Source organism: Arctopsyche grandis, chromosome 9 (assembly GCF_051622035.1).
Source record: "Arctopsyche grandis isolate Sample6627 chromosome 9, ASM5162203v2, whole genome shotgun sequence".
In the NCBI taxonomy this organism is placed as follows: Eukaryota; Metazoa; Arthropoda; class Insecta; order Trichoptera; family Hydropsychidae; genus Arctopsyche; species Arctopsyche grandis.
Window position 1 is genome coordinate 29,883,960 of NC_135363.1, and position 20,562 is coordinate 29,904,521.

Sequence of the window (20,562 nt, forward strand, 5' to 3'; positions counted from 1 at the left end):
CTCTTCTTAAAATACAGTGATTTATATTATAAAAATGCTGCATTGTTTGTAATTAATTGTCTAGGAAGGCTCATTGGGGTATTTCTATCAAGCCTTCCTGGTATATATCTATGTAAATAAATAAATATAATAAGTATTGTAACGTAGGAATTCCGGACCAATGTAAAGTGGAGAATCAGAGTTTGCCAATTTATCTGATTTCATTGTTGAAACGGTTCCTCTATAAAATTGGCAAAAACCATCCTACCCTCTATGTCACAAATATCTGAATTTGATATACTATGTACAATATGTAAAAAATTAAGTCTTTTTGGATTAATTAATGAATTAATTAATTGTTGATTTCGTATTCTTCGGCCTCTTGAAATACAGCAATTAATGTAAAAAATGCTGCAATGTTTGTAATTAATTGTCTAGGAAGGCGCATTGGGGTTTACCTATTAGGCCTTCCTGGTATATATCTAAGTTAAAATAAAAATTTGTGATTTATGGTCAAATTTGTAAATTTGCAGCATTTTTTACAAATCAGCGAAATTCAAGATTGGTGAAAACTCTAGACTTGCGAAAAAATGGGTAAGGTTGTCAATTTTTTGCAACCGTTTCGTTGCAAATAAGACAAATTGACTAACTCCGATAGGAAACGATTAACCTGGAGTCAAAATTCCAAGGTCTGGCCCGTGACCACTTTTTTCAAAGCATTGTATGCTAACCACTAGTATTATATTCTAATATATGTACATATGTATATTAATATATATTCAAAGCATTATATCCTAATATATATATATGTACATAGCGGAAAGAAAATTTCCTTTTTTTTGCATAAATTGTGATAAACATAGTTTTGATTCTACAAAGTGATATAAAATATAATGAACAGAACAATTTTGTCATATTGTGAAATGAATACTTACACCTTTACTTTATGAAAAACCAACGTTGCTGAAGCAAATGCAAAAATCTCCAAGAAACCAGTGATTAAGTTTGTCAGGTAAATTTTGCAAGTACATGCAAAGGAGTTAGGTAGGAGATATACGTTTATATTACTGTGTACGTTTTGAGAAGCGGTGGATTTACGTGATCTGACTTACCGGTGAGGAAGCGAGTGAGTGAGTGAGTGAAAAGCTCACAAATTAATTGTGCGATTGTCGTTGCATTCGTCGTCGCCTTTTCTTCACTCAGTTTGCTTAATTTAACCCTTTGTCTGCTTCAATGCCTCAGTGAGACGTTGAAAAATAAACAAGAAACTGAATATTGAACGTGTACTTAAATTCGACTCAACGGTTGAATCATTGCGTCTATTTCTTACTAGCCTCTTCTTAGCTCGCTTTCGATTTTTTCGTCTGACTTAATTTGGGTTCTTATCGGATCGTTTTCAAACTTTGCCATTTTGCTCGGTTTGGTCATCAATATATGTGGTAATCAAATCCGCCATTACGATGGTGAAAAATAATCATATTAGACACGTTTGAAAATACTCCATTATCGTTCTCGGTGACGTCTATTATCCACATTGCCGTATATGTCCACGCTGTTCCGATCGTTTTTTCCCTTTTCGCCACCCTCACGCTATATCAGATTTTAATTGTTTAAACGGCTATAACTTTTTCTTTTTTCACTCTATATTTTATAAAATTTGCATTATAGGCTCTCATTATCTCTCTATATGTATATATATATATATATATATATATATATATATATATATATATATATATATATATATATATATATATATATATATATATATATATATATATATATATATATATATATATATATATATATATATATATATATATATATATATGTATTTATTTTTAGTTTTAATTTACGATTGGAGTACACAACACAAGTGCGTCTAAATGTTGTCTTATGACCAATTGTGTCAGATTTGACATTTGGCGGTTGACGTCTCTTCGGATGGGGGTGAGTTTCAAGTTGTAAATAGCTACTGTGTGGTCTGTAGCGATCGATAAATAGGACTAAAACTATTTCAGATACATCTTATCTCACCGGTGTGTATAGTTTCGTATAGTTTCTTCAGAGTGAAACTGATATATCTACTTAACTAAAGTCTAACTTAGAACTATGTAGAAAACTCTTCAACTAGTCACATGTAATGTTGTTTATTTTTATTTATTTTTATTACATTTTATACCAGGAAGGCCTTACAGGTAAACCCCAATGCGCCTTCCTGGCCAATTACAAACAATACAGAATTTTTATTATACAAGTCACTGAATTACGAGACATCTATGCATTGTACATAAATTTTATTGTACATTAATCATACTCAAATAGTGGTGGCATAGTAGGTAGGAAGGACTTTAGTCAATTTTTAATCGGGAACCGTTTCAACAATGAAATCAGAGAAAATTGGCAAACTCTGATAGGAAACGATCGACCAGGAGTCGCAAATATCCAGGTCAGACCAGCAGCACTACAGATATACTCAGAAAAATTCTTTTCAATAGAGGTCAGCTCTCGGTGTTAGGCAGAAGCTTAACTACCGAGCTAAGCTGCTGGCTACCGAGCTATGTTGTGGTCATTCATAGTATTGATTAACTTTTCTAAACTTTAACCCAACTTCAAAGATTTATTTTAACCTTTATATTTATGGTGTTTTTCTTCCTCCAAAATAAACTTTCTAACCTACATATATAGGCTTAATGTATGTACTACATAGATCAAACAGTGATAGCTATTTTATTTTATTTTTATTTTATTTTATTAATTGAAAAATCAACAGACAGGATGTACATAGATATGTATAAAAAAACAAATAGTAAATAAATAATATATGTAATATCCGAGTCCAATAATAGATTTTTACAAAAATGAAAAAGATAAATATGAGGAAAACAAATTAAAAAGTAAAGAATAAAGGCATGACAAAATATGTAGAACATTGCATAATTAAACTATAGTATTAAAATATTTGGAAAAGGTTATAAAATAGAATATAAGAAGAAATAGAAATTTACAAATATAAAACAAATGAAAAAGGTAAATACAAAATAAACAAATGAAAAGGAAAAGAATGAAAGCTATAATATGATTAAATAGCACATTACATAACTAAACTAAAGTATAAAAATATTGGAAATATTGGAAAAATAGAATAGGAGAAGAAATGAATCAATCGGTCAAGATTCTCTTGATGTTAGACCTGAATTGATGTAGGGAAATACCAAATATATCAACCTCATTCAGCTCTCCGTTAAACATACGATAAACGCGCTGCAGATAAAAATATTTTTGGGAATTAGTATTGAAAGGATCAAGTGAAAAGAGTGCAACGCGTCTAGAGTACCGAACTGGGATTCTGAAATTAACCTTATTCAGTAAATCAGAACAATCAAGGAAACCATTTATGAGCTTAAAGAAGAATATAGCATCAGTATGTCGTCGCCTGACAGAAAGATTGTTAAAAGAAAGGATTTTTAAAATGTCGGAAACAGTAGAATGGGTATAGGTAGGAAAAAGGTAGCGTAAGGATTTAATAAATTTAAGTTGAACTTTCTCAATACAATTAATATGGGATAAATAAAAAAGGTGACCAGATAATTGAGGCAAATTCAAGGTGAGACCTTACAAAGGAAAAATAAAGTAATTTTAGTACATAAGGATCATTAAAGGGTTTTGTAGAGCGGAGTAGGAATCCAAGAGATTTAAATGCTTTGTTGGTAATAAAAGAAATATGTTCAGAGAAATCTAGTTTATTATTGAGTATTACACCAAGATCCTTAATAGAAGATGACGCTATGTACATCAATGTATACTTTCTTTTAAGCGGTACTATACGAGGAGAATAATATTTATTTATTTAAAGTTTGGACCATTGTAGCATTTCAGGAATTCCTAATGAACCTGGCTATCGAAACAATTGACATAAAGAGGATAATTGATCCAAATATAATGTTTTTTTTTATTTTTGGACTATATAATTATCATCACAACACAATGTCTACTACATATGTATTTATAGCTATACAAGAATTGTCTTTGGGTAGACGGCTGGAAAAAATCTGTTCTTAATTAAATTCAATCGAATTGGTTATCGTACCTTTTTCAAGCTACAATTCCTAAAAACAACAACACAAAAGTACACAAAGAGGACGATGCCAGAGTTCATCAACCGACAGCGAAACGAACGGTACGATCGCAAAAAGGAAAACGTGAGCTCGGTCAGGATGTACCCACCGACCCACCCTTTTTCTTCTCGTATTATAACTTTAAACTAGCATCAGCATCGTCTGAATTTAGGAAAAAGTTGAACAACGCGAGGCGATTGTTGACACCACCCACCCCACGGACAACCACCCACACTCTTGCAGTTCAGCAAATATTTACGTTGGCAGAAAACGCTATCCACGATGTAGAAAACTCGGAGATACCAGTGGTCTTCAAAATCGAATGAATTTGACAATTCAGAGACGAGCGCTTCGAAAAAATACCGTACGATATATGTATAAAATCATAGTGAAAACTTTTTCAGACAATTCTGACCATTGGCAACGAATCCTTTCAAAAACTGTCTAATTTGATAATATATCAAAAGTTGACCTTAGATATGCAGAGTGAACAAATAAACTTTGGTATTCATATATCGTATGGCTCAGTGAGTGCGTTTATTTTTACTTATTTATTTATTTTTTTACATATATACCAGGAAGGCCTTACAAGTAACCCCAATGCGCCTTCCTGGCCTATTACAAACATTGCAACATTTTTTGATTATACATACAAGTCGCTGAATTACAAGATTAATACGATGCAATAATACAATTATACAAGCATTTTTGTACAATGCCAATTCATACAAACATCATCAACAGTGACATCTATGGATACATTTTTGCAGCATTTTATTATAGAAATTGACGAACCTCAAGACACTGAATAACTTGAGATTTTTAAGATGGATTGGAAAAAATATGCCAATACCGTTTTCTTACCCACGCCCATACTACTGTTCCCGATATTTTAAAAATCCCATCCCTTAACAATCTTTCTGTCAGGCGACAACTCACTGATGCTACATTATTTTTTAAGCTCCTAAATGGTTTCCGATTTGATTTACTGAGTAAGGTTGGTTTCAGGATCCCAGTTAGGTATTCTAGATACGTTGTACTCTTTTCACTTAATCCTTTCATAACCAATTCCCTAAAATATTCCTATGTACAGGGTGTTTATCGTATGCTTCATGGGGAGCTGAATGACGTTGATCCAATCGGTATTTCCTTAAATCAATTCAGGACTGCCATCAGGAGAGTCTTGATTGAATGATCCATTTCTATTTCTATTTCTATTACATATTTTTTATCCAATTATATTATATCACTTTATGTTTAATTGTGCATTATTCTATTTAGTCATATTTTAGTTTTTATTATTTTCTTTTTTATTTGTTTGTCTATATGTACTAGATATATTATGTATTTTGTAAAAATCTATAATTGGGCTCAGATGTTATTTTGTTCTATTTATTCTTTATTTTTATGAATTTCTACATCTGAGGCCTGTTGATTTTTCAATAAATATAATGAAAATATTGACTTGGGACTAGCCGGTCATGTATCTAGAAGAACGGGCGATAGAAGTGCTCGAATGTTACCCGATAGAATTTAACACTGTGAAAGGAAGGCATCGGGGAAGATGGGTGGATGAAATCAGAAAAATGTGTGGGATGGGAGTTGGTAAGAATATTAAGATTTGAAGTATGACATTAACCATTAACATGAACATACATAACAGTTGGGCTGAAAAGTTCGTAGGCTAGCATAGAAAAAATCTTTTTTTTGTTAGAATTTGATTTTATTATTCAATATAGTTGCTTTCGAGGGCAATACAACGATTATAGCGGTCATACAATTTTTCGATACCATTTTTATAGTACGATTTGTCTTTAGCCTCAAAATAGGCTTCAGTTTCGGCGATTACCTCTTCATCGGCGCAAAATTTCTGTCCAGCGAGCATCCTCTTGAGGTCTAAGAACAGGAAAAAGTCGCTGGGGGCCAGATCTGGAGAATACGATGGATGCAGAAGTAATTCGAAGCCCAATTCATGCAATTTTGCCATCGTTTTCATTGATTTGTGACACGGTGCATTGTCTTGATGAAACAGCACTTTCTTCTTCTTCAAATGGGGCCGTTTTTCCGCGATTTCGTCCTTCAAACGCTCCAATAACGCTACGTAATAGTCGCTGTTTATGGTTTTTCCCTTTTTAAGATAGTTGATGAATATTATACCATGCGCATCCCAAAATACTGATGCCATAACCATAATAAAAATTCGGGTTTATTACAATTGAACAGCTCCAAACACTGCTCAGAATCATCAATTCGTTGTTGTTTTTGGTCGATTGTGAGCTCGCGCGGCACCCACTTTGAACAGAGCTTTCGCATACCCAAATATTCATTCACGATATGTCCAACACGTTCCTTTGATATCTTTATAGTCTCAGCTATCTCAATCAATTTCACTTTACGGTTATCCAAAATTATTTTGTGGACTTTTTTGATGTTTTCGTCGGTAACAGCCTCTTTGGGGCGTCCACTGCGTGCATCGTCCTCGGTTCTCATTTCGCCTCGTTTAAACTTAGCAAACCACTTCTCAACGGTTGATTTTCCTGGTGCAAGGTCCGAATAATGTTTATCAAGCCAAACCTTGGCTTCAATAGTATTTTTTTTCGCCGAAAAACAATGCTTTATTAACACACGAAATTCCTTTTTATCCATTTTTTCAAACTAATAAATGTTGCTTCACTCAAAATGCTATAACTCACAAACTAATAGTACGACAGCTGTCAAATTTATACACGTGTCTTTTTAAGGTTAGGGCTAACTAAAAATCATATGGATTTAATACTAGTAGCGCTATCTATGTGTCAGCCTACGAACTTTTCAGCCCACCATGTATAGATTAAAATATGTATATATGTATATATATATATAAAAAAACTTTTGAAAAGCGTCGCTTTAGGAAGGCGATGGAGATGGGGTTGTTTGGTATGTACGGTGAATAGCAATGTGGGGTGGGGGTGGTGGGTGGGGAATTCTGTTGAAATTTGCATTCGCTCCAAATTAACCATATTGTCCGGCGTTTTTAGCTGAAGTCGCGCGATATCGCACGGTTGTGCACTTTGGCCATTCAACTTAATTGATATACGCTCTGATTAGGTGAAATGTCCCCTCGGGCTACATTGACGGGGATTTTTTCTCGTTTTTTCACGTCCCTGGTATCTTCGTAGGTGATTAATTATCGTCGAAATGTGGGCGTTCAATCAGATCGTATCATCGCCGCACCTTTGACAAATTGTCGTTAACGACGCGATTCTGTGTCATAAAATGACGTTATTTGACGTCGAAAACATGTTTTTTCCACATTTAAATATCTCGTTGCGGAACACAGAGGCGACGTGTCGATGATTTCGCAAAATTTTAATTACGAATGATGTTTATCTACCCATACAATCATTCAAATTAAAATACATTAACACTCTCGAGCTTTTGCTTAATCTATTTGCAACATGTCGATAGATAAAATATTGGTTTCTTCTGTAGACTTGATAGATTGTGTGCGGATTTTTTGGATACAATTTCATTGCACGAAGATAATCACTCTCGAAACTCGTTTTAGAATCTTAAAAAATAGCTAATTTTTTTTTTTTTTTTTTACAAAATCAATTAATCAAGCACACTCGTCTAACAGATTGCTCCAAAGCGACGAGTGTGCTAAAAAGATTAAGAAGTGCAATATGAAAAAATACAAGTTAAAAAACAAATTATATATACAAATATACAAATTAAATAAGGAAAGGATAACTAAATAAAACATGAAATCATAATAAAATCATAATTAAAAACACTAACTCAACCTTTCTAAATGGTCGCGACCTCCATAACTTAGGAAGTGGTGCAGAGAATGAAGAGAGACGTGACAAATTTCAATGGAACCATCCAATGTCAATGGCACCATCCATCTTATTAGCATAGTAATTGATGTCTGCTTTGCCTTTTATGTGGTAATTCCGTTATTGATAGTACAATTTGATAACAATATATTATATATTTATGAATGTGCTGTGAAAAATGGCGGAATCGTATTATTTTTTCTTCATTTCGAGAAATATTTCGCAAAATATTAAATATAAGGTTTTGCGTTTAACAATATTTAAAAATACTGGTGGCCTGTAATACTTTTATTTTGCTTTTCCGAGATTCTGAATATATCGAATTAATAGAAGTAATAACAATTTGTGAATTAAGTTAAACTGAAATCGTGTTTTTGGAACTGAAAATTGGACTTCAGTCATTTAATATAACGGCTCATATATAATAATTTTATTAACAGGAATAAAAAGAATCTCATTCAGAAATTGGTATTTACCGACGATTACTATCAAATCATCGACAAGAACTGATATAAGCCGATTTTATTTTATTTTATTTGATTTTGAACATTTTTCTTCCTCGTCATAAACATCGATGTATTTTTTTTTATCACAGAACATATTTATTTATTTCAATTTTGTCGTATACGTGTATGTATGTAAATATATTGAATAAATCATATATTATATATATATGTAGTTGAAAGAAATATTTTAATTTATAGTAAAATTATCAAATATAAAACTCGCTTACATTAATACTTCGGCACTATTACTTGTATTAGCAAAATAATACCAGATGAATAGCAGAAGTCCATTATGTGCATCTCTTAGAAAAAATTGACAATATTATATTATTTATTTATTTTTAGTTACTTTTGGACTATTGTGGCGTTATAGAAAGAACGTAATGTGGACACATGTATATATGTATGTATGTACACACATAGATATGTATGTACAAACATTACACATATATTTTACAAAGATATATACCAGGAAGGGTTGACAGGAAGACCCCAATGCGCCTTCCTGGACAATTAATTACAAACAATGCAGCATTTTATTATTACATAAATCACTGTATTTCCAGAGATTGAAGAACACGAAATAACAATTAATTAATTACATAATTAATCCATTGAGACATATATGGATTTAGATTTTGTACATAATTTTTACAAATTGTGCATACAATAAATACAGAAAATTTGTGACAAAATGAAAGAATATTTTTTGCCAATTTTGAGGAACTTTTTCAACAATGATCAGATAAAATTGGCAAACTCTGATAAGAAACGATCGATTTGGAGTCACAGATACCCCTAAATCTAACCAGCAGTATAGCGATCGAACCCACTGATCACTTGGTGATAAACATACATCCTCTCATTAAGAGGGCTGTACACCCAAAATCTTAATTTTGTTACCGTTCCTTTCTTCGATATATATATTGAGTGTATGTATATATTGAGTGAATGCGACAATATATATCAATATACATATTGAGTGAATGTGAAAGTTGCGCTTTGACCAGATAAAACGTATTTTAAATTGACAAAATCGAGGTTTCGTATTCTCCTATTTTCTCCTCCAAAACTGAACCAATTTTTAAAAAAAATTCATCATCGGTATGAGAAAAATATTTTCTGTGCATCTATCGGCGTATTTTTTTTTAAATCGACCGTTAAATAAGCACGCTGGACTTGTTTCGTGGGTGTAAAAAAGAGGCGATTTTATAGATGTTTGGCAGCTCCTAGCTCCTATAAAAAATAATTAATCAAAAAAATAAAACGATAGATGCACCCCAATGGTAGATATCCATAGCATATTAAAAAATAATTTCTCTAGTGCCATAATTGAGGAAGGGAGAAGTATAGTACGTTTGTATGGACAAGGCGCTGCTGTCTAGCCCTCTTAAGCCATACTGCTGGCTATATACATATGTAATATACATATATATATATATATATATATATATATATATATATATATATATATATATATATATATATATATATATATATATATATATATATATATATATATATATATATATATATATATATATATATATATATATATATATATATATAAATATATATATATATATATAAATATATATATATATAAATATATATATATATATATATATATATATATATATATATATATATATATATATATATATATATGTATATTACATGTACATAAATATATGTACACATATTCTAGATATATCTATATACTTCTATATAAAATTGAATGTCGGTCTCGTATGGGCTCCTAAACGACTCAACCGATTACGATGGAACTTTCAAGATTTGTTGTATGCATATCCGGAAAGCTTACTGTGAAAAAAAAAACCTCTTAATAATAAAAACATTCGTAATTATGATTTTACCGACGCGAAAGATTGAAACGCCATTTTGTATTCAAGGAAATGTGTTTATGCATATATGAAATACATAATACACAGCCAGTGTATTATATATTTCATATTTATAGTAAAGCACACACTGGTTTCGGTAAAAGCAATATAATAATATTGTGTGTAATATGATAATACGATAATGTATAAAGACATGTTGTGGTTTCCTGTTATACATATGTAGTACACGTGAATAAGATATGTACATATGTACATATGATGTTATTGTCACAGGAAAAAATATCTTTATTAAAAAAAATGTTGTTTATTTACAAAATTATTACATATGTATGTAATAACAAATTACACCATTTGACGCAACCAAACACACGTTGCGGTTGGTATCAGGTCAAATATTTTTAAATAAATTCTTAAAATTGTAACACACTTGTATTAAGGTCATCGACGGATTGCACCGTAGGACTCAATATACACGTCGATGCGGCGTCACAGAGCTAATCTACCGTGTAAAACGAGGGATAGGCGTCAGTGCTCTCAAACGCTCTCCGTCGACAGTTGGAAAGCGATGGTCTACGATCGGATACAAACATACATACATACATATATACACACAGGAACTCGAACCCTGGAACGCTACATATAACCCTTGCTTCCCCAGGGAGCGCTTTTGTTCCCACGTTTCAGGAGACGACGGGATTGTTGACGAAAGCTCCGTACCGTAACAATTCGACCAGTTGTAATTAAACAATTCGACCAGTTGTAATTGCACATCAGCCGGAAAGCTCCATATAAGTGCAAATGTTTGCAGTGCAGGTATGTATGTATGTATGTACCATTGAATTTCAATGACTCGTAAACGTCTCGTAGTCTATTTATGTGTGCTAAATGTATTAGATGCTCAGTAAGCTATGTTTATATTTTGTTCATATTAGCCAGCAGTATGGCTCGATGGTAGCGTGTATGTTTTGCACCAAGTGATCAATGGGTTCGATCCGCTATACTGCTGGTTAGATTTGGGGTATTTGTGACTCCAAATCGATCGTTTCTTATCAGAGTTTGCAAATTTTATCTGATCATTGTTGAAACGGTTCCTCAAAATTGGCAAAAAATCATCTTTCCTGTTGTCACTAATCTTCTGTATTTATTATGTGTATAATTTGTAAAAATTATGTAAAAAATCTAAATCCATAGACGTCTCAATGGATTAATTATTTAATTAATTGCTATTTTTACTTACCCCCTTTACGTTTCACATGGCTTTCGTGGTAGTGGTCATTTTTATCTCTTCTTCTTCTTGTTAATGCCTTGTCCGCATCCGGACGTTGGCGACCACCTCGTCGATTATTTGAATATATCCGCTTCGGTCTTCAGCGGCTCGGAACAGCTCTTCGGCGCTCATATCGGTCCACATGCGCATGTTTCGAAGCCAAGATAACTTTTTCCTGCCAATCCATTTTTTTCCTTCTATTTTCCCCATGGTTATCAAACGGAGAAATTCGTATTTTGGACCCCGTATCATGTGTCCGAGGTACTCCATCTTTCTCCGCATCTTTCTCCTCTCGATGCGGATTCTTAGATCTTCATCAGGGTCCATCTCTTCATTCAGCCAGGTACCCAGGTATTTGAATCTTTTTACTCTTTCTATCACCTCTCCATCCAAGGTTAGATTCCCGGTGTCTGTTTGCATTCTATCTACTATCATAAATTTTGTCTTCTTTAGATTTATGCGCAGACCTCTTCGATTGCTTTCTTGATGTACATGGACTAGAGATCTTTGCAGGTCTGCTAAATTTTCAGCGACTAGTGCCGTGTCATCAGCATATCTTATATTGGTGATCGTCTCGCCGCCCACCTTGATGCCCTCCGCCTCTTGGAGAGCATCGTGGAAGATGGATTCGGTGTAGGTGTTAAAAAGAGTAGGTGATAGGATGCATCCTTGCCTGACGCCCCGTTCTATAGGAATCTCATCAGTGAATTGATCATCGACACGTACTACTGCAGTCTGATTCCAATAAATATTTCGTAGCAATCTGACATCTCTGTCATCCAGGCCAATATATTTTAATGTTTCCATCAGGCGAGCGTGTTGGACACGGTCAAAGGCCTTTTCAAAGTCTATAAAGCAGATGTACACAGGTTTACGGACTTCTCTGCATCTTTGGAGTAGTGTTTTCATACAGAAAAGGGCCTCTCGGGTACCCAAGCCTTGTCTGAACCCAAACTGCTCTCTGCTAATCGCCTCTTCACACCGTGAGTAAATTCTGCCCTGTTTTATCTCTTATCCGATCGTTTTCATACTTTGCCATATTGCTCATTTTGGTCATCAATATACGTTAATGTATCGTCTGCCATTACGTTGGGGATAAAATATCGTATACAATGCGTATGAAATATCCAGAATCTCGGATACGGTGACGTCTATGACGGTACGTAAGGCTACCATAACCTTTTCGCCTTGATATGCCCATTTCAGATTTTAATTGTTTAAACGCCTATAATGTGTTCTTCAGCTTCTGGAAATACAGTGATTTATGTTATAATAAAATGCTGCATTCTTTGTAATTAATTGTCCAGGAAGGCACATTGGAGTCTTCCTGTCAAGCTTTCCTGGTATATACATATTTATGTATACATAAAATAAAATATTTTATGCCAGCAGTATGGCTCGGAGGTTGTGTTTATGTTGCTGCTGGTCAGACTTGGATATTTGTGACTCCAAGTCGATCGTTTCTTAGAGTTATCTGATTTCATTGTTGAAACAGTTCCTCCATCAAATTGGCAAAAACTATCCTACCCAAATATCTGAATTTGATTTATATACAAGTCTAAATCCATAGATGTCTCTATGGATTAATCAATTCATTAATTAATTGTTAATTTCGTGTTCTTAGGCCTCTCGAAATACAGCGATGTGCCACAATAACGCATGCAATTCCCGTTCCCGTTTCTCGATGTGTTTCGACAAATGAACGTTTCAATTTCAAATTAATAATTAATAATCAAATTAAATTACAGTAATGATAATTTGTCGGAAAAACGCAAGCAGTGAACACAGTTGAAAGTATTCATTTTTTTGTTTATTTTACCCTAACAACGCAGGTGGAGAAGCGAAAACATTTGAAATTTTGCGTTGCAATGCCATTAAATCCCATTTTTCTCCGTTTCCGTTCCCGTTTTTTGGTTTTTGATTTTTTTTTACAGAAACCATTGCGACACAAAATAACTCCTGTAAGTTTCATTGCAATCGGTTCAATGGTATAGGAACGCATATGTAACAGACAAACATTGATTTGTATTCACAATATAGACTAGCTGAACCCGGCATGCGTTGGAATGCCAGAATAAGACATGCAATTCCCGTTCAAGTGATGGTTGGAGCTCAACTAACATCTCCTCAACGACATGTAGTCATAAACCAACTGGTAAAGTGGTTACCAACGAACACATTTCCTTGACTACACAATGGCGGTTCAAACTTTCGCGTCGGTAAAATCGTAATTACGAATATTATTAAGAGTTTTTTTTTCACAGTAAGCTTTCCGGACAGGCATACAACAAATCCTGAAAGTTCCATCGTAATCGGTCGAGTGGTTTAGGAGCCTATACGCGACAAACAGACATTCAATTTTATATACATATATATATATATATATATATATATATATATATATATATATATATATATATATATATATATATATATATAGATTACAGAAAAAAAATATTCGAAAGCTTCGAGCATTCATTATATTTTCCAACGGATTAAAACTATTTACCACTATAAATATGAAAAAAAATCCAATTCCGTTAATCCTGAAAGAACGTTTGGCAAATGGAGAACGGGCAAGGTGGTGCCGCAGCAAAAACCTTTGAGAACATATTTGCCCACCCAGTTCCGCAAGAATGCACACGAGCTTGCATTCGGCACTTGTATTTTTTTTTTTATTATTTTGTTAACCCACGGCCATTCGAAAAACCTTTGAGAAGCTGTGCTCTAAAAGCGCAATCACTCTGCGCTAATTACGAACGAAAAAGCTAAACAAAACTCACCTGAATGTAGAGACATGTACGGGTGCATTGTGCAAACTTTGACTATATCCAACAGAATGTAATGACATTGCATTGTCGTTTCAGCATTTTACAATTGATGTTTTATTCTGATATATACATATGTATGTAAATACCAGTGGCGTGCGGTGACTTTTCAACCAGAGGATGCTGTTCAAAAAACGATCAGTTTATTTTTTTAAATTTTATTTTATTCTTGGGCTCTTAACAATAATCTCTATATTTCATTATATCGTAGAGAAGCAAATGTCCTTTTTAGTTAAATGTTATAAAACAATTGCAATTATTATAAACAACGGCGATAAATCCACTTGCATTGTTACTTTGGATATCTATATTTAGGGCCATAATAAATAATAATTCAGGACGTAATAAATTACAATAAAATAATAAAAGTAAATAGCTTAGGACGTAACGAACGAAATATCAATCAACGAATCAAGCGAAAGTCCATGCATAAGCAAAGTCCATACATAAAATACAGCAAATCAATTCCATACATACGCAAAAGAAGATTTAGATGAGTAGTTTCTAGTTGAGCGTCCCATCTAGAACCTACTCATATTGTAATTTAAAATCATATACCACTCGAATTGCTACGTTTAGGTACAATAAAATAAATATTGGGATTGAAAACCAACCCTTATAAACGTGATAAAGTGAAAAATTAGCAAAATTACCTCATAGTGTAGCGGAAAAATATATTTTTTAATTAATTTTAAGTATTTTAAAGCAATAAAAATATCACAATCAATAGAAAAATTATGTGACTATTGACTCGTATACTTACTTTTGGCACAGCAATACTGGATTTTGAATTACATATATACCACAAAAGCCAAAAATCTGTTGAATTTGACCATTTTTTTAAACGCTCATATCTCTTAAACGAGAGAAAGCCAACAAAAACCATTGTAATATTTGAATTAAGTGGGTCAAATTTAGTAAAGGTTGATAAATTTCCATTCCGGTATTGTTTTGTATCTCAGCGTAATTAGCGTATGTTACTACCAACGTCATTTCAAAAATTATAATATAAATTTAAATGCTATATAAATGTGATAATCCAATTGCGATTGTTAATACCGATTAATTCGGTTTGTTTACATACGTAGATACACTCAAGAATTACTTGATGATTTATCAGTCATCGTTGGAAAGCTGTCGAGTACATACGTAAGTCTGACTGCTTTCCCGTGTCATTACTGTGACCATATATTTTCAATTTGAATACTATTTTCATTCGGCCAAACGAATTCCATCGTAACTCAATTCGTTCCTGAACTTGTCTTCCTTATTTATGGACGTATTGATACCTTGACCTTTGTAAATATATAGGTTCATAACTTTAAACTACCATCATTGCCCAATTTAGACTTTCGGACATCAAATATTCATTTTTGATCACACATTCTTACTTTCTCCCATTTCATATGGGTCTCCCATTTCTTCCACTATTGCTATTAAAAGTCTCTCCCATTTCTCCCGATTCTTCTATTCCAAGTTTTTGCATAGACCATGCTAATGAACTTTGGAAAATATCACCTTGTACCTATTTTTATAATTTATCAAACTTATAATTTTATTTTAAGCAGAAAACAGTTGCAAAATATTTTTAATTGAATCGAAATGATCGAAGTGAAGGCCAAGCCTAATTTTGCAACCAGTCGAGTTGAAAATTTATTTAATGCCATGAAAGAACAAAAGTTTGGCGATGTCTGTTTCACTGTTCGCAGCCGAAGGTAAGCTTTTCATTAAATTAAAAAAATATATTGAAATCCATATCCTTACAGTATTATTTTTTTCGAATTTCTCAAAATTGTAGCTATTGTCTGCACATGGTTGTGTTATCAGCCTGTAGCGATTTTTTTATGAAAAACGCAGACAACTTGGGTACTATTTTTTCCAATTTCAATGACGAGGTCATAGATGCCATCCTAATGTATTGTTATACTGGAGAAATAAGTACCTATGTACTTTTTAAAATACATATAATGTACATTTAAATTTTCTTGGTTTGATATTTTTAATGTATTTTCAGAAATCGACAACAAAGACTACATCAAATTCATTGAGCTAGCTAAACTACTCCAATTGATAAATGCTGTATATACAACGATCGATGTCACGACTTGTCTAGAAGTTTTGAGACTCTCAAACGATCCGGTGTCGAGAGAAACGGCGAAGAATTTGACAATCAAAAATTTTAAGACCGTAAGTCTTGATTTAATCAAAAGTTTTATGATTACTTTAGTTGAATACGTTGCACTTTCGTATCTGTTTCAGTTGCATAAAACCGTAGACTTTCTGAGTTTGCCAGCCTCCGTTGTCATTGAAATTCTGAAGTCGGACAAATTAAGTGTGTCTGCTGAAGAAGTATTTGAACTCGTGAAATTATGGGTAAACTTTGATGATGAACACCGTAGAAATTACTCGAGGGAACTGTTAGGATGCGTGAATTTGAAATCGTTGTCGATGAAGGTATTTGAGACTAACTGAATATATATTTTAAAGGGAAAAATTTAAACGTTCATTTTCTAAAATAAATGTGCATTTAAAAAAGCAATTTAAAAAAAAATTGTATATTAAAAAAAGTATTTGTGTGTTACAAAACAATTGTGTGCATTTATTTCTAAATGACGGATACAGATTGCAATAAAAACTTTTCATTGATGATTTAAAAAAAATTTGCTACTTAAAAAGCGGATGACATGTGCATTAAAATGACAGATGAACTGTATCGGCAACGTCGCGAATATCAAAATACGAACCGACAACGATTAACGCTTTTCTTTACTGAATTCCTTCTTTTTTACTCTTCGGCTTGTGACACCTACGACCTTGGCTTCGACTCTACGACCTGACTCATTCAACAGTTGACTGCAACGTTGCCAATTTTTGTATTTATTCTAATGCTTAAATTAATTTTTTCGAATGATCACTTTATAATGCCAAAATATTTTATTCACTAAAATACGAGATTGTTTAATGCACCGAAAATAATGCGAATTTTTAATGCACAAACATTTTTTTTAAGATACAAAGCATTTTTCTCAATTTACAGTTAAATCGCACCCTATTTGTAAATTAATCTCATATGCTTTCTAATAAAACGTAATATAATATTGTCAGTTTCTCCTCACGGAAGTGATGGATTTTTGCTATTCTTCTGGAGATTGTATTGCTTTGCTTAAACAAGAAATACAAACAATTTTACCGAATTATGACTGTAAAAAAAAGGAAAAAATAGCACTAGTTGGAGGATGGTGTAGAAACGTGAGTTTAATATTTGATAGTTTCATTATCAATTAAAACATTTCCCTTAACTATGATTTATTTCATATGTTCTTAGATCGCAAAATACATTGATGTTTATGATGGAGAAGAAAAATATTGGAATCTATCAAAAGATTTTGAGTTTGAAAAAAGACGGTTTGTATCAGTTCTTGTCGATGATTGGATATTAATCATTGGCGGAGATCAATTTCCAAATGAGGTTCACTTCACATCACTTATACATCGTGTTCATCACTTTCTCCTACTTGATTTTAAAAGGTATGATTATTTTCAGGTGGACTATATTGATTTGAAAACCGGTCAGAAACACTCATTGAAACCGTTGTGTCAAAGTCGTTACGAGTTTGCAGCCGTGTCATATCATCACAAATCGTCTACTGACGTTTACGTCATCGGAGGTATAAAAGACAAGATATTGGCATCAGTTGAAAGGTGATTCCGAAATAAGAGAAATGTACTTTTATCTATATCTAGTATGTTTATGTTAAACTGATCAATGAATTGAATCGAATAGATGGAATAGCAAAACGAAGAGCTGGGAGATGGATATAGCTCCATTGTTGACGACTGTTTGTGCTCACAGTTCTTCCATCATCAACGATAGAATCTACGTGACTGGTGGTCGTACAGAAAAATTGGGAAATTTAATTTCCATCGATAAAGTACAAATGTACTCGATAGATTCAAATTCTTGGTCTTATCGGGCTTCAATGAATCAGGCGAGGCAAGAACATTCGGTGACTATCTATCAATGATTATCAAAAAAAGAATGCAAAACACCTTTAAATAAATTTTCCATGGTCTGTTTTAAGAGCGTATCATTCAAAGGGAAACTGTTTGTCGCTGGTGGATACTTCCGAAATACAAAAGTTTATTTGAGCAGTGTTGAATCCTTTGATCCTGATGCAAATCTGTGGACAAATTATTGCACCCTACCGATTCCTATGGAAGGACCCACTATTATTTTTTTCCAAAACAAACTTCTTTGCATTGGTGATTAACTTTATTAATAAAATACATGTAATGATATTTTCAACTCGAATGAAGACTGATTTTAATATTTAAGGTGGGCGAGATGAAAAATCTCGCAGAAGTAATGTTTGGGAATACGATGTCGTTAACAAAAACTGGATTTCTCTAAAAAGTCTCAGCAAAGGAAGAAGTCATTCAACTGCAATTATCATACCATATCATTCCGTTATTTAATCATTCGTGCAGACAAAAATTTGCGGAAATAATTATATAATTATCAATCGTTTTAAAAAAAATATATTATATAGTTTCTGTTAAACCTTAATATTTAAATAAATGTTTACTGCCTTTTATTTATCAGCATTCTATAAATTAAAAAAACGTGAACAAACACCTTTTCAAAAATAATCTAGGACCCTTTACACCTACATAACTTTCAAACACAATGAAAAAATTACTTTTATTTTAACACAAATTACTACAATAAATTTCATTATATTAAAAACAAATCGTAAAAAATATTTTCACATACAATAAGTGTATGTATGTATGTATCTACAATCTGAATATGAAATGGCACAAATAGAAATATATATTATTATAGGTTTTTAAGTTTTTGTTTTCCACCTATGCTTTTACAGTTTAAACACTAAAATTTAAATAAGATTGTATTATAAATACCAACAACAAAGACAAATGTATACAATATATAAGGATTACTGGGTCTGTTGCTCTGAAAATAGACTTTGTATTGTGATAAGATGTATTGTGACAATAATATTATATAAAAATATGTAAAGAATAAAAAAAATCTCTTTCTTTAAATAAAACATCAATAATGTTTCACGTATTGTTACTTGAATCGCTTACTTGAACTGTTACATGAATCGCGTGGAAAATAGTTTCTGTTGTTGCTTTTTAGAGTCATAATCGATAATATTTTATTCTTATTCGTAGATATGTACATACTGCTATGTATGTACATATCTACGAATTCTACTACCTCGCTTATCAATGTAGTTCTCACAATAATCAAATTCACTTTCTCATATTAATATACGTGAGTAATAAGTCCATTAAAATGCCTGTAAATGGATAGTCAAATAAGACAGGAGTGCCGGACTTTGTCCAACCCAAAAGATTAAAATCATTTATATAGATCACGATCCGATCACATAAGTTAGTCATCACCATCGAGACTCCGAGAGTGGTAGTCATTAATATCGACCCCACAAGTGACGGTCAGCACAGCAGCAGAACAAAGTGAACCAAAGTTAATTAGTGAAACAAAGTTCTACGTATCTCATTTTAAATTTATCATCGTTCCATAATTAAATCTGTAGTTTTCGAATATATCTACCAATAACATAAATGTAACGTTTTTATGATAATAAAGAAATCTTGGTTTGTTAACCAAGTAATTTAAAAAATATATAAACTGCGTTTTGGAACATGACAATACGTATACACATACACATACGTATACACATACACATACGTATACACATTTCAAATATCAAAATCAATTTGTTGTCCACATGTTGTTTAAAATTTAAAATTAAAATTTGCTCACGATCAATTGCACCGATCGATCCCGACTTCAGTGCAGTTGCGGACGAATTATCAATCAAACCATCGAAAGTTGGGCGGCTCGATTTTCCACCACCAGTCGGAAAATTTATACACCGGAAACGACCGGATGTCGGCAGTGACCGCTGTCAACTCCAGCGGTCCCCAATCCATCCCCTCTGTCGGGTAAATTGAAAATAAACTCCGGCACAATTATACCGGTCGATGAGGATCGACCGCAAACTACGCAATATCATTTGAAAAGTCTACATTCGTAATTATTGGTTGGTCCGATGACTCCGAATCAAACTTTTTTTAGTCATTCGTAAGAGTTGGGGTGGTTGATGTTTAGCACCAGAGTTGGTGT

General features: G+C 32.7%; 3 protein-coding genes across 3 annotated transcripts in view; 2 read left to right on the forward strand and 1 right to left on the reverse strand.

The window, feature by feature from the left end:
• Positions 1-20,562, forward strand: part of LOC143916694 (uncharacterized) — a 577,487-nt gene that overhangs the window by 506,086 nt on the left and 50,839 nt on the right. The window lies entirely within an intron of this gene.
• Positions 1-20,562, reverse strand: part of LOC143916695 (NHL repeat-containing protein 2) — a 501,476-nt gene that overhangs the window by 393,913 nt on the left and 87,001 nt on the right. The window lies entirely within an intron of this gene.
• LOC143916831 (kelch-like protein 25) lies at positions 15,953-19,422 on the forward strand. Its single transcript, XM_077438078.1, has 10 exons — positions 15,953-16,099; positions 16,183-16,322; positions 16,399-16,571; positions 16,644-16,838; positions 17,490-17,633; positions 17,710-17,853; positions 17,929-18,086; positions 18,169-18,391; positions 18,467-18,647; positions 18,721-19,422. The coding sequence occupies exons 1-10, from the start codon at positions 15,987-15,989 to the stop codon at positions 18,858-18,860; spliced, it is 1,611 nt and encodes a 536-aa protein (XP_077294204.1). The 5' UTR covers positions 15,953-15,986; the 3' UTR covers positions 18,861-19,422.

What these genes read in the sequence shown, in the direction of transcription:
- LOC143916831 (XM_077438078.1), top strand. Translation starts at nt 15,987, where the DNA reads ATGATCGAAGTGAAGGCCAAGCCTAATTTTGCAACCAGTCGAGTTGAA. An exon ending in TTGTTATACTGGAGAAATAA is followed by an intron (nt 16,323 to 16,398) that starts GTACCTATGTAC and finishes ATGTATTTTCAG; the next exon opens with AAATCGACAACAAAGACTAC. An exon ending in CAATCAAAAATTTTAAGACC is followed by an intron (nt 16,572 to 16,643) that starts GTAAGTCTTGAT and finishes TATCTGTTTCAG; the next exon opens with TTGCATAAAACCGTAGACTT.